General features: G+C 45.1%; 1 protein-coding gene across 9 annotated transcripts in view; it reads right to left on the bottom strand.

Moving 5' to 3' along the window:
- The window catches only part of FAM189A1 (family with sequence similarity 189 member A1), a 274527-nt gene that overhangs the window by 149364 nt on the left and 110247 nt on the right, over nucleotides 1-14916 (bottom strand). For 8 of the 9 annotated variants that reach the window (XR_004315687.1, XR_004315689.1, XR_004315691.1 and 5 more), the window contains exon 2: nucleotides 14646-14702. The exons of the other annotated variant lie outside the window; for it this stretch is intronic. Coding sequence is in view for 1 of the 8 variants with exons in the window: in XM_032469210.1 (XP_032325101.1) it covers nucleotides 14646-14702 (57 nt within the window). In the remaining 7 variants the exon portion in view is untranslated. The remainder of the gene's footprint in view (nucleotides 1-14645; nucleotides 14703-14916) is intronic. 9 annotated transcript variants of the gene reach the window in all.

Raw genomic sequence — 14916 nt, 5'->3', positions numbered from 1 at the left:
CCATTTCCATCAGGAATAAGATAAATGCAAATCAAGGCGATGAATACTATGTTACACCCCCCAGACTGGCAAACTCGAAAAATCAGGCCCCGTGAAGCTCTAGAGAGAATGCAGAGCACTGCTGGATACCTACATTAGTACAGATGCTTTAGGAAAACCATTTGCCATTACTCCATAAAAGTGAAAATGTGCCTTCCCCATGACCAGTGAGTCCACGTCTCAGTACTTAGCCCAGTGCAATCCTCGCCCATGGGCATGAGGAGACTGGCATCCAAACATTCACAGCAGCTCAGTTCATATATAACAAAAAACCAATGTCAATATCCACTTGTCCACGTAAGGAAAACAGGCAAATGCACTGTGATGTATTCATGTGATGGAACCCCGTACCATTAATTCCAAAAATAATTAATCTGGAGCTACACGCACAAACATGGGCGAACCCACAATTACATGAATGAAAAAAAGGCAAGTCACGGAAGAATACTGATTGTGATTCCATGTATGTAAAGTTCAAAAACGAAATAAAAATACTACGTTTCAGAGGGCCACACATCTATGTGGCAAAAGAGTGATGAACCTGAAATCTCTGCTCTGGAGAAAAGGAGGCGGCGAGACGGGGCAGGGGCCACAGGGAGGCCCCGAGCGGGTAACTTACCTTCCACGTGTCGGCTGGTACGAGGCTCAGCTGCCTGTTTCAAAGTTATGCTTCTCAGCTTTACTTACATTCCAGTGTCTGTGTCATATATTCATGCTTGAGAACATTTTAATAAACGTCTCATAATTTTAAATTGGAAGGATGAACTATATTTGAAATGCAGCTGCCACTAGAATAAAAAAAAAAAAACAACTAGCTGCCCACCTTTTAAGTATCTGCACAAAGTGAAGCACACCAAGAGCAGTATTTTTAGAAAAAACAGAATAAAAATCAGAAGTGCCAATAAACATGTAAAAACAGAAAGATAAAAAGAATAACTGAAATAATTCACAAATAAATAAGAGATTTCACAATAAATGATTACCCTAGTTTAAGCAGATTGATTTGTGTAAGAGCTGTACTTAAAAAAAAAAGTCACAGAGAAATTAAAATACAGGTTATCAGGCAAATTTGAACAAAAGGGAAATAAGGGCACTTTTATTCTAGATTAGGCACAATTCGAGACAATAAAACATAAAATTGGGACAAGACCACTTTGTATTTGTCAATACTATGATCCACAATGAACAGAGTATATTTAAGAATATAAAATCCAAATAGAGCAAAAGGTGATGGAAATAAGAGACTGGCAGAAACAGAGCTGTAGGAAGACATTCCTATGGGTCATGGAGAGAAAGACTAGGTGAGGCGAACAGCGGCTGGAAGCAGGGCAGGCCCCTGCACTGCTTTCTCAGTTACGTCCCTGTACTTCCCAGTTTTCTATCATCTGAGTCTAACACTCACATAGCAGGGCAGGGTTTAACACTCACAGCCTGCATTTGGTCAGGATACCACGTGCATAAGAAAGGCAGATCATTTCTTTCTTCCTCTTAAAGTCAATTTGCAGGTAATCAATGCAACTGATTTTAAAAACTTCTGTTGGTCATCAGATAATATTACGCCTATATAGTGCCGTTTTAAACCACTTTCAATCCATTCCTCTGCCGATTTGTTGAACCCCACAAAGTGAAGAGCGAAACAAGCAAATTTGAAACCTCGAGTCATCTTTTCATTCCCAAACAGAATCTTTGTATTTTAACACAAATCGAAACCTACAGCAATTTGATTCAATACATATAAAAATCAGGGTAAGATATGGAGGATGTTCCAATATTACCATCACTTATTGTACAGCATAAAATTATTCAGGGATCAAAGATAAAGTCCATAAGTAATAGTCTTCATTAAAGAGGCTGGACATTTGAAAGAAAATCTGATAACTAATAGGCTATTAGTTACAATTTTTTAAAGCTGGGTAAGTAGAGACAGTGCCTCAGAACTGCATATTAAATTCACTTTCAATTAGTGTGGTTCAGCATTTTATTCTGATGATTGGTGTGCTTGGTAATACTTTTAAAATTAACTGTGCCACCGACAGACATACCGCATACTCCTCAGCTGTAATAATTTTTCTAATGCTATATCTTTCTAACAGTAATTGCCTTCTTTCTGAAAGAATATACATTTGGAATCTGGTGACACTTCATTTATTACTTTTCTTTTATTAGAGCTGCCTCAGCATATTAGACTCTTTTTCCCTTAATGACTTTTTTTCTATTAGAGGACCATGAAGACCCCAGGGCAAAGGAAGTCCATTAGGGAAAGGAGGCACTTTAGAGGCAGCAGGAATTTCCAAGGTGGACATAAGACAATTCCTGTCAAGAGTGGACTGGACAGGAGAGCTTCCATTTCCTGTGAACGAGAGATGCTTCTGACATACCGCTTGAAGCAAAGGGCTGAGAAACCTCTGAGACGCAGCATGAACACAATGCGTCACATCGCCAACGCAGCAATGAAGCACATTAAGGATGTCACCGGCCACTGCACCTCCCACTCTCCATTGAGCAGGCACCCTGCCTCCCAGACCACCTGCTTAAACCACTTGGACCGGGAGACAGAAGGTCTTCCTGCCCCAGCAGCCGAGCGTCGGGGCAAAACGCGTCTCAGGAGCCAGTGACTGAGATGCCACCAGGAAGCTCACAAGAAGCTCCTCCGGGGACCTGCAGAGCTGTGTGGGGCGGTCACCCGTCTCCTGATCTGGAAGTGCTCTCGTGCAGGCTGGCGACAACTCTGAAAGCTGGAGAGAAGAGTCAAGAGCCGGCTGGTGGTTCAACTCTCCTTTTCTCCCCTAAGTTTCTACAGTTGGATTTACTCCTGGACCCTTGGACCTTGTATTTCTCTTGCTTCTTAAACGTTGTTTATACCATTCTGCTGGCCAGCAAGGACTCCACTCTCCAGCCCACCTGCCCAAACTCTGTCCACTCAATATTTGGCTGAGTCCAGTCTCCCTGTAAGAGGTAGTCAGAATCAGTCTTTTCCCCACTGCCACCCGAGAGGAAGCAGCAGGACACAGTGAAAAGAGCAAGCGCCTTGAAAGCAAACAGACCTGGATTTCTCTACCCCAGCTTTGGCGACTACTACCCATGACCGTGGCCAATCACACATCGTCTCTGGACGGGATGCATCCTTCATGTATAACAGCAAAGACTCGTTCCACAGAGCTGTTGTGGCCCGATATACAAACAGGACTGGGAGGCGCCATCTTCCGTTCATCTTTCTAAGATGCAAAGATGATTTTCATCTTTCTTAAAGATCATATGTAATCATTTCTTAATTTATTAAGTTCTAACTTGCAACTATTTCCTCTGATATTACTATTTTAATATTTTTTTTGCTATGTATTCCAGCTCTGATCACTTCCTCAACTAGAATCTAAGCTTCTTGAAGGCAAGACCACGTATCTTGTGCTTCTTTGTGTCCAACTCACCACGTGGCTCCGTGCCCGGCACGATGTGTTTTAATTATCTGGAGGGCTATGTGGCCCCACAGGCTCTGAGCCGCACCACTGGGCAGTTCTGAGGCCTACTGTGTGCTAACCATGTCCTTTACGTTTCCAGGACAGACACAATAAGGAACAGGCCATCAGTCAGAAACAGCCCAAGGGTACACTCGTAGAGGTCACTGGCTGAAGGGCACTGGGAAACACGTCACACAGCCTCTGCAGTGGGGAAGACTCTTGTGGAAACATCTTTACACTTTGCTGGTGCCCACAGCTGGGGACAGCAAGTGGTTTATCACACTCAAGACATTTATCCTGCATGGTCTCAGGGTCCAGTTCCCTAGCTCACCGCATGGCATATGAACCGAGGGATGTGGGTTACAAAAAACCACCCGAGTTGTATATAGAGATACACACAGAACAGTCTAGGACTCCATCCAGAGGGACGCGTGGGGATACCTGCAGATGGAGGCCTGCACTCCACAAGGTCCCGAGCCCCCATCAACGACCCCCTCCCCGCCAGTGCCCTTCCAACAGACCCTGTCACCCTCTGGTCTCTGTCCTCTCAGGGAGAGAGTACCATTCCCCAGAATGGGCTGTGGGAACAATTCACTCTTTCTGAGAAGATTCTCAATAGTCACTCGGAGGTAACAACCAGGGAAAGCCTATTACAGCTGTTTCCAGACACAATTTGAAACGATGCACTTACTTCATTATGCTTTTAAGCACACAGTGACCGTGTTAGGTATCTTTGTCTACCGTGTTTTCAATCTCTTATCCACGCTCATTGTCTCTTGCAAGAAGTAAAGTTTTAATACATTTTCAATTAAGAGTGTGTCTGATGGTGCAAAACAAAAGAATTTACATTGAGAAGTGATTTAAGCAAATAAAAACAAATGTCATGTTTTAATAAAAAATGAGTATTTTTTCAATGAACCACTTCAAATTTCACTTGGCTTGAGTGGTTTCATTAGGCTCCACTTTAATTAGACCATTTCAGTCTCAGTTTTCTGGTTAGTCTACCTTCCCCTGATTAAACTTAATACTATTAGTAAATGTAAAGCAAAGTGCACTAGTCTATCTCTGTAAGCAAGATAGGGGGTTTTAGATACATAAGCTGCTTTATTAACACAGTAAAATTTTGCATTCATTCAAGGACCAGTGCACATACGGGTACAGTCTACCTTCTTGAGCACTAAGCATTAAGCTTCATCTTTAATGTGATCAAGGAAAATACATTCTCTTGAATTCAAGAGGGCAGATCTTGACTGTAAGAAACCCCCAGAGTGGATTTATAACAAATTTTCTGAATAAATAATGACCCCAAATACATTTACATTAAACATATTAACCTTTAACTCATCTAAATTTTTAAATAGCATATTAAACTTCTATTTGCTCTCAATTCAGGGCTTGAAAGAAAGCCCTACAGGGCTTCTATAATTCATATGAAAGGTTAAAGTGATTCATCCATTTTTTTCCCCACAAAATATGGCTAAACATACAAACCTATAGTGAGGCTTGGGCTGAATTTCTGATGGGCACAGTTAATACATGCAGATTTTAAGCTTTCTTACACTGAAAAAACGATCACCATAGCAATGAAGAGAGAGAGGGAAAAAAAAAACCCTCACCCAGGCTGAAGTTCATGCATCATATAATTCCAGTTCCTGGGCATTTGCATGTCTCATTAACTACTGCAGTTGAGGAAAACAAAAAAACAAAGTCCAAGCTGAATGGAAAGGCAATCAAAACTATTTTTTTTCATCAGTTGTCTAGGTTTCCAATAAAACTGACACTATGGTAAGAATCAGTCCGCACTTTAGTATATACATCTATAGGGCTGGTCTCTCTAAACTTGGGACTCCTACTTTAATATTATTATCTGACTCCTGTTACTACCACTCCTGGGACAGCTCCCCTGAGTTACGTTCCAATGGTCGGTCACTGCTCTGACGAGTGCCCAGGAGGGTGGGCGAGAGGATCATAGTTCTTAGTGCCACACGCTGGGTTCATAGGGCTAGTAGTCTCCCTACAGTTTAAGAACCTCCCAAATGCCTGCTGGAAGCCCCCTTTTTTGAGAAAGGAAAACACAAAAGAAAAAATCTTCCTTAATTTGGCAGCTTCTAATGCAAAGGAAGCCATGAAATAATGAATTGGATATGACAGCATTTTATTTGGTCCTGAGCGTCTGCTGCAGTAAATCTCAGTCTGAGGTGTAAGGAAGCTGGATTTAAGCCCCACGGAACTAAAGAAGGAGGTTTGGTGGTAGATAAATTTAAGGACTCCAGGAAGGAGCGTGGCACAGTGATCAGGTGCAGGGCCTGTAGGGACCATCGGTCTGAGCTGGCCTCTGGCCCACCACTGAAACCCCCACACCATCCTGTGCCCCAGGTCCTCCTCAGGTGGCAGGATGACACAGGTGCCCCACCCAGGCATCAGAGAGCCAGGTGGCAAGAACACCTGGAAAGGGCCCAGCATGTGGCATGTTTACAACCCCGCTTGTCAGGACGGAACCGATACGTCAATGATGGATCTGGAGGAAGAGTTTCCGCAGTGCCTCAGGTGGTCCTGGTGAGCCGGCCAGATGGAGACACTCTAGCCGAGTGTTAAGCGCATGGGCTCGGAAACACACAGCCTGGGTCAAAGCGAGCTCAGCCACTAACTGGAGGCACAACCTGGGGCAGGACTGAGCCTCACTGTGCGCGCATCACAGAGTGGCCCTGACCAGGGAGTCCGGGGCAGGGACAGTGAGGAACGAATGGTGGCAATTGCTGCTATCACCCCCATCACCTGCCCAGGACTGGCACAGCCCCAGGCACTTCTGAGCCTTCACAACAGACATCGAAGCTGGAGGCACGGGGAGGAAAGGCAGCTCTGTCGAGTGGAGTAAACTCAGGTGTGCCTTCCCAAGCCCATCCCATCGTGCAGGAAGCCAGAATTCGATCCCACCTGAACCCCCACCGTCACCAATCCCAAGGATGGCCTCCACAAGGTGGGGCAGGCCAAGGTGGGTGGGGGGACTAGGAACTGCTGGGCCTCACCCCCCAAAAAAACACAAGACCCTGAGCAACCACCCACACCAACCCCTTCCACTCATCAACTCAGTCGTCTTCTGTAAATGCCAACAGGGTAATGAAGGATGGCCTGAGTGACACAGATCCAATGAATAAGGACCTGGAGGACTCAAGAAACCAAGTGACCTCTTGGGACCAAACGGGGAGGAAACCTGATGAAGGGAATTCAAATTAACTTGGGACATTACGCTGTACACCAGAAACTGACACACTGTAACTGACTATACTTCAATTTTAAAAAACTCAAAACATCAGAAAGAGACTGCACCCAGAGACTGAGGACCCCGCCAGCTGCAAACCCGGTGCTGTGAACAAGCAGCAATCAGCGGACAACAGAGAGTCCTCCAAAAATACCTCGGCTGTCCTCGGAATGAAAAATTCACCAGGAGGGTCAAACCAGAGCACGGGTACAGCTGAGGCCCAAGTTAGTTATCGAGAAAACAGAACAAGAAATATCCCAGGAAGTAAAGAAAAAGAGAAGGAAAGTATTACACAATGTCAAGAACTCCAGGGCATCAACTTATATACCTGCAGCAGGAGAAACCCTTCCACCTACTCCAAGGAGCATAAACTCAAGAAGACCAAGGACTAGGAGGAGAGATATAATTCGTGACTTAATGAAAGAAAGTCCCTCAGAAAATTTCTCTTGAAATGGCCAACAGTCAAATCATTAGCTCTACATAATTCACTTCAGTGTGTTGTCATCAGACAGAAAATCAACACACAATTATCCTTCCAGAAATTACAACAGAAAATATATTCTCATCTCTCAACATTACAGATGTCATTTTTTCCGGAAAGTAATCTATAAAATCAATGTAACCACAATCGGAAGGAAATCATTATTGGCACAGAACTTTACAAACGGATTCTAAAATTTACTGAAGAGAATATGCACAGAAGTAGCCAAGAAAATTGTGAAAAAAACAAGAGCAATTTACTGTAAAGCTAGACTAATCAAAACATTGCATAAGATGGACAAGCAGATTCATGAGATAGAGATTAATAAACACACCCATGTCCGTAACAACAGAGAGTGGAGGACATTTCAATGTGGTATTGAACATTCAGAAAATGCTGCTGGAGAAATGGCTCTCCATTTGGGGGGAGGGGGAAATGTGAGCACCTAACTTCATACACTATACAAAAATAGGTTTGGGATCAATTACCTAAACATAAAAAGTTAAGCTATAAATGTTTTAGAAATACACAGCTGCAGAATTGTGGGGCAAGAGAGATCTTTTAAAATAAGAAAGAAACCCTAGAAACCACATAAGAAGAAAAGCCAACAGATTTTGCAAGATAAAAAGCTAATGTGATTCTGTATTTTTTAAAAAGGCACTTCATTAAAAATTAAAAGACAAAGACAAACCACAGACTAGGATCAAATATTAGCCACTTAAAGTGAAAAATAATCACTATATTAAGAAATCCCACAATGAAACACAGCCTTACAGCAAAATAGACGAAAGATAAATAAACACACACTGTGCAGGAGAAATTCAAATGGGCTGTGAAATCTTGTTACTTGTCTCCTTGCTGTTTCATCTATTCTTTGTGCCTCCTTTCCTTTATTTTCTGCCTTCTTTTGGAAGAACTGGGTAGTTTTTATGACTACATTTTATTTCTTTTGTTAGTTTATGAGCCAATTCTTTTTAAAAGTTTTTTTAAATGTTGGTGGTTGCTTCAGGGTTTATGGCAGACATCTTCACCTTACCCCTGTTCACCACATAGAGTTGGAGAACCTTACACTCTATCCCCCCTCCTCTTGCCTCTATACCATTTTTTCATACAATTTACCTATATGTATGTTATAAACCCCACAATACCTTGGTTTGTTTTCCTTCATATTTCCTGTTCTTTGTGCACATTGAGTTTCTTGGGTCTGCAGGTTTACAGTTTTTACCCAGTTTTGAAAAAACACTTGTGTATTATTTTCTCAAATTGTTTTTTTCTGTCCATCCCCACTCCTTTAGGTACCCATCCCACAGACACCAGGCTTGTTGAAATTTTCCCACACAGCTCACTAATGATCTTTCCATTTTCACAAAGTTCTGTTTTCTCTGTGTTCTACATTTTGGATAATTTCTGGTGCAGTATCTTGAGTTCACTAATCCTTTCTTATCTCTAATCTGTCATTAATTTTGTCCAATGAATTTTTTCTCTCTTAAATGGAGTTCACTAGAAGCTCAACTGATCTCTTTTAGACCTTCCTGTCTCTACTTTTTAACATCTGTAATACAGTTGTAACAACCGTTTTAATGGCCTTGTCAGCTATTTCTAACGTCTGAGTCAGTTCTGTATCAGTTTCAATTTGCTTATTTTTCTCGTCATGTCGGGTTATGTTTTCCTGTTTCTTTGCAAGCCTAGTAATTTGATTGGATGCCAGACACTTGCATGTTGTCTTGCTGGGTGGATATTTTTTTAACACCTTTATTGTGGTGTAATTTCTGTACAGTAAACACATATTTACAATGTACAATTTGATGAATTTTGACAGATGTACACACCCATGAAACTACCAGCACAATCAAGATACCTAACATTTCCATCACTCCCTAAGAGGTGCAAATTTCAAATTTCCCATTTACCCCTTCCCACCCTGTTTCCCCCCTGGTAACCATAAGTTTATTCCCTATGTCTGTGAGTCTGTTTCTGTTTTGTACATAGGTTCATTTGTGTCCTTTTTTTAAAAGATTCTGGGTGGATATTTCTGTATTCCTATGAACATTCTTGAACTGTGCTCTGGGAAACGTACAAATTATTGGAGATTGTTTGACATTTGGATCCAGTTTTTAAGACCTGGCAGGCAGGCCTGTAGCAACATGTAGTCTGGAGTTTATGACACCCCATGACTGAGGCAAGATTCTACTGAGTATTTGACCAGCTTTTCCAATGATTCATGAGGTTTTCCATCCAGGAAAACAGGTGGGAAAGCCTGGCTTCATGCCTGGCACTGCTCTCTCTAGCCCTCTTGTAGGTTCCTTCCTGGCCTTGGGACCAATGGGCGGAATACCGGTAAGGCCCCCTCTGCAGATACCCAGGGCTTCCTGCCTCTGTACGCCTCTCCTCCCACACACTGTCCTGAACACTCCAGCCACCTTGAAGTCCCCAGCCCCTCAGCTTGCTCTCCTTAACTCCACAAGTGTGCCAGGCTCTGCCCAGATTCCTCTACCTGTGGCCTGGAGACCTTTCTCATGGTTGGATCTGGCACTCTAAGAACTGACCACTGACTCTGGAGGGTCAAAGTGGAAGGAACATACAGTTGAATTGGACCAGAGTCACTGATCTGGGCCCCCTAAGCAGAGATTCTGGCCTTCAACCTTTTAGCTGGAGAAGTGAGGAGTGACTCTCACGTTTGTTTAGTTGGCTGGAAGAGGAAGCCCAAGGTGGGCTGCAGTCAGTGAAGCTGAAATGCCAGACTTTCCAGGTGTATCTCAGGGGAGGGGGCCTGCAGGCTTGAGGAGGCTAGAATGACAGGGTGCTCTCATCTTGGAAGACCTGCTCACCCATCCCAGAGGATCCAGAGAACCACCCTTTGCCATGCTGTGAGGATATATCTGTAAGGGGAGCCCAGCATCCTTGACAAGCTCTGTGGCCACTCTTCTCTGTAGGTCGGAAACTGCAGTGGGTCTGCCTGGGCAACCACCAAACTGCATTCCCCAAATGCAGTGAGGACTATGGGATCCCAGCATGGCAGGGGCCAAGTGGTGCCCCTTAATCACCAAAGACCAGGTGGGTGTGGCCAGTGTGCTGGTCAGTGGGGCCAGACCAGGGGTCGGAAGGGTCTGACCCCCAGGTATTGGCTCCTAGGGCTTCTGCCACTCTGACTGAACCCTAACTGACATACATTCCTATTGGGGTTGCTAACATTTAGCAAGAAAAGTAAACCAAAAAGCCAGACTCCTCCAACACTAACACAAAATGCAAACGGTACTGAACACATCACCAGATCTGTACAACACTCATCTTCCTACAGATCAGTACTTTTCAAAATGTCTACTTTTTTGCTTTTTTAAAAAACTGTACCAAAATAAACCGCAATTTGTTATTTATAAAAATAAAATCTAAAAATGTTTTTAACCCCATGGTTATTAGTCTCTTAACAGTACTAGTTCTTACAAATAATCTAGTGGCCAGCTCAGTACTATTATCCACTCAAGATTTTTTAAGTATACAGTAGTCCCCCCTTATCTGCAGGGAATACATTCCAAGACCCCCAGTGGATGTGTGAAATTGCAGAGGGTACCAAACCCTTATATACTATTTTTCCCTGTACATATGTAGCTATGATAAAGCTTAATTTATAACTGAGGCACAGTAAGAGATTAACAATAATAACTAATAATAAAATAGAACAATTGTAACAATATACTGTAACAAAATTTGTGTGAACATGGTCTCTCTCTCTCTCTCTCTCTGTCTCAAATATCTTACTGTGCAAATTTAAGGCCTTTCCCATCTTAACCAAGCACTCATTGCGAACTGGCCATACTTTCTGCAGTCTGAGGTACGACCGGAAAACTAGCATAAATTTCTTTTTCCTTCTTCACAATTTCATGGACAGAAGATTTCTTCTCACCAGAGACCTCAGCAACCTCTCAGCACACGATTTTTTTCTTTCTGTATTATTCCTCGCACTTTTACCTTTTCACTTAAAGGAAGCATTTTATTGAGGGGAGCATATAGCTTAGTGGTAGAGCACGTGCTTAGGATGCACGAGGTCTTGGGTTCAATCCCCAGTACCTCTATTAAATAAATAAATAAATACCGAATCCCCGACCCCCCCAAGAAGAAAAAACAAAAAACATTTTTTTAAAAATAAATAAAGGAAGTACTTTCTGGCTTCTCTGTGGCATTATCTGAACTGCCAGCATCACTATTCTTGCGCTTTGGGGCCATTATTTAATAAAGTAAGGGTCACTTGAACACAGCACCGAGGTACTGCGACAGTCGATCTGATTACCGAGAGGGCTGCTGGGTGACCAATGGGTGGGATACGCTGGACAAAAAAGGATGATTCACATCCCAGGGGGTCGGAGAGGAAAGGCAACAGAGTTCACTGTACTACTCAGAACAGCACAAAATCGAAAACTTACGAGTTGTTTATTTCTAGAATTTTCCATTTCATATCTTCGGACTGCAGTTGACTATGAGTAACTCAAACCATGTGCAGTGGGACGATGGACGTGGCGGGGGGCTACTTACTGTACGACTTGTGATCACGTGCGAGACTGTTTCCATTATTGATACATAAGCAATCACAAGATGTGTCACCGAATCATTTCCCAAAATTCCCTAATCAGAGCTATATAATCTGAATCTTAATTGCCATGGAGCATAATGGAGGGCCTTTTATAGTTCAATGCAAGGAAGACAATTATCTCAATCACAGGCGACACTGAGCACATGTGAAAAACGAACATGGAATAAAAGTCACTGAACTTCTATCTTCTCTACCAGCACAGCCACTGCGAGTTTTCTCAGCAAATACTATGGCTGGAAAGTCACAGCATCCCCCTGCCCCTCCCGGTCCCCCTCACATCACAGCAACCTGCAAAGGGCAGTCTCCATCCTTGCCCCGCCAGCCAGCCTGCTGCCCACTCTCCTCCTCCTTCCTACCAGAAGCCCCCCTGCAGCCTGGCAGTGACTCTGGACCAGAGGCTCACACCCGCCTCATCTCACTCCGTCTGTCTGATGGGCTCCAAGGGAGGAAGGGGAAGGAGACGCAGCAGAGGCCATGCCCAGCCCACCCTCGCCAGCCCATGGGAGGGAAGATACTGCAGACAGACCCACCGCAGCACTCACCACCCCGCCATCGGCATGGGCCCCTCACTCCTGTCCTCACCAGCCAACCCCTGCAGGGTGTCAGGCATGGCCGAGGGGGCCCTGGGGTGGCGGCCCAACACCGCCTCTTCCATCCACCTCGAGGGGCAACCACTCCCTTCACAGAGAGCAACTCACCCTCGTGGTCATTATGGAGTGGACACTGTGGCCCACAGGAAATGAACCAGAATAATCACAGGGGCTTCTTCAGTCTTACACCCCACACTCCAGGAAAATGGAAACAAATCATTAGAGTAAAGGCTAACATTGGAGCTTGGTTTAAAAGAATGATTCATAGAGAAACATATATCAAACCCACAATGAGGTATCAACTCACACCTGTTGGACTGGCTATTACCAAAAAGGCAAGAAATAGCAAATGTTGGTGAGAATGTGGAGAAAAGGGACCCCTCATACACTGTTGGTGAGACTGTGAATTGGTGCAGCCACTCTGGACAACAGTATGGAGGTTCCACAAAAAACTAGAAATAGACTTACCATATGACCCAGCAATCCCACTTCTGGGTATTTATCCAAAGAAAACAAAAACTCTGTATGCGCTGTGTTAAGACATGAAGTCTGGAGTTTGTCACAGCAGCTGGTGTGACCCTGAGCAAGGCCCTCGCCCCCTAAGTCAGAGGAGCAGTCAGTCAAGCTGGCGGAGCCCTCTCTCTTCCTCCCGGAGTGTGGGAGGTAACAAGTCAGTGGGACCGCACCCTGGAGAGCAGCGAGCTGGCACCTGGGCGCTCAGAAGCTCTGCCGCAGTGGCTCCAGCTGGTGCCACTCTCCTCGGGCGAGGCCTGAGATCCCACCTACTGCTCTAGTGCCCCCCAGGACACACCTGAGCCCCCTCCCCAAGAAGGCCCCACTCCTCAGCAGTGGTGAGCACACACATCCTTTGCGGTAAGATGACGGGTCCCGTGAGAACCTGCATCCCAGGGCCAGGGCCAGCGCACCGAGAAGGGGGGCCAGGAGATGTGCACCATCCCTCTCGTCCCACACACCCACCCAAAGGAGGTGTCTGCACTGGGGGGCCGAGGAGGAGGGGCAGAGCAGGCTGTCTCCATGACCCAAGCCACTCCACAGCGCAGCCAGTGTCGGGCCCCATGGCCCACATGCCTGCCGCCACCTCCCTCTTCTCGGTACATGAGCTGCAATTTACTTGTAAATAATCCAGCAAGAGGCTTGGGTGACACAAGACTGGAATGTTGACACTGCTGATGACGGATGTGGGCACATGGGGGTCCATTATACTAGTCTCTCTACTTTTGTGCCTATTTGAAAATTTCAGTATAAAAAAATTTTAAGGAAATTTCTCAAGATATAGTAGAAGAGGAGGCCCACTGAATTAAATCCCTCCTCCTTCCCGACACCTCTTCAGGATGTCACAGTTACTCTAGTGAAGGAGGAGGTGTTTACAACAGATAGGTTTGTGGGGTTTTTTTCTATTTCCATTAATATTTAGTACATGTCCTTATCTCCAAAGTCCCATCACTTAAAGAAGAGATTTTAAATAATTGATTACTACAAAAGAGGGAAGGAGTCACGCCGTCTTTTTCATTATCCATCAAATCCCGGAAAACCTCTTCCTCTAGTCCTGACACAGAGACATAAATACATTAATGCACGCACCGAGGAGAACATACACATGAATCAATAGACGCAAATTCGCCTGGGGTGCCTCTCAGATGGAAAAACCATCACCGTCTTTCCACCTGCCCTCCCCAGCACCATGCCCCAGCTCCGGGAGAAAGGGCTACAGGTCCCCTTTCTTCAGCCTTCCATTCAAATACAGTCTCTCCAGATAAACAGAAATACCGCACTGAGCTTCACAGTCTCCTAAACACACAAAAAAGCCAGCATTTCTGGAATTCAGATAAGACACATTCTGTCCGTGTATCACGCATAAGCACATGTAGGTGCCCGGACATGATTACCGGTCTAGAGAAATCACTTGCCTCTGCTTTTACTGTGATATCTTTGCTGGGGGGCGTGTCCTCTAAGGCGGCACAGCACAGAACGAACAAAAAGGGCGCTCGTGAGCACCTGCGGCCAACAGCGCGATGCTCTCCCGGGGGCCAGCGCGAGGCGCGGCGGTCACTACTTACGCGCCTCTGCACTGGGAGGTCATGAGGACAGGGTGCTAGGGCTCCCGCTGTCTGCAAAGAAGCTGGACTGCTCTTGGGCATCGCCTTGCCAGCGCTCACACCTCCGCAGGTAGACAGCCCTGCTCCAAGGCCACCGCAGACACCTGGGTGCGACTTACCACGAGGGAAAGGGGCCTTTTCCAGGAGACGACGCCGATGAGTCCAGACAGCAGCACCTGGGGGACAGAGAGAGCAGGAAGGTAAGGAACCTCCGAGGATGGCACATTCATAGCCTGCAGCCACCATGCGGGGCCACCGAAGGTGACCAGCTCTGCGTGCAGCAGCTGAGAGCAAATGCTCTTTCTGAAAGAGCCTCCACCAGCTTTCTTCTCCTCCCTCGGGTCTTCTGAGATACTTAGCTGTGTGATTTAAACATCACAGAGAGGACTG

This window comes from Camelus ferus, chromosome 27 (assembly GCF_009834535.1).
Source record: "Camelus ferus isolate YT-003-E chromosome 27, BCGSAC_Cfer_1.0, whole genome shotgun sequence".
NCBI classification, from domain to species: Eukaryota; Metazoa; Chordata; class Mammalia; order Artiodactyla; family Camelidae; genus Camelus; species Camelus ferus.
This window is presented reverse-complemented; position numbering and strand designations above follow the sequence as displayed.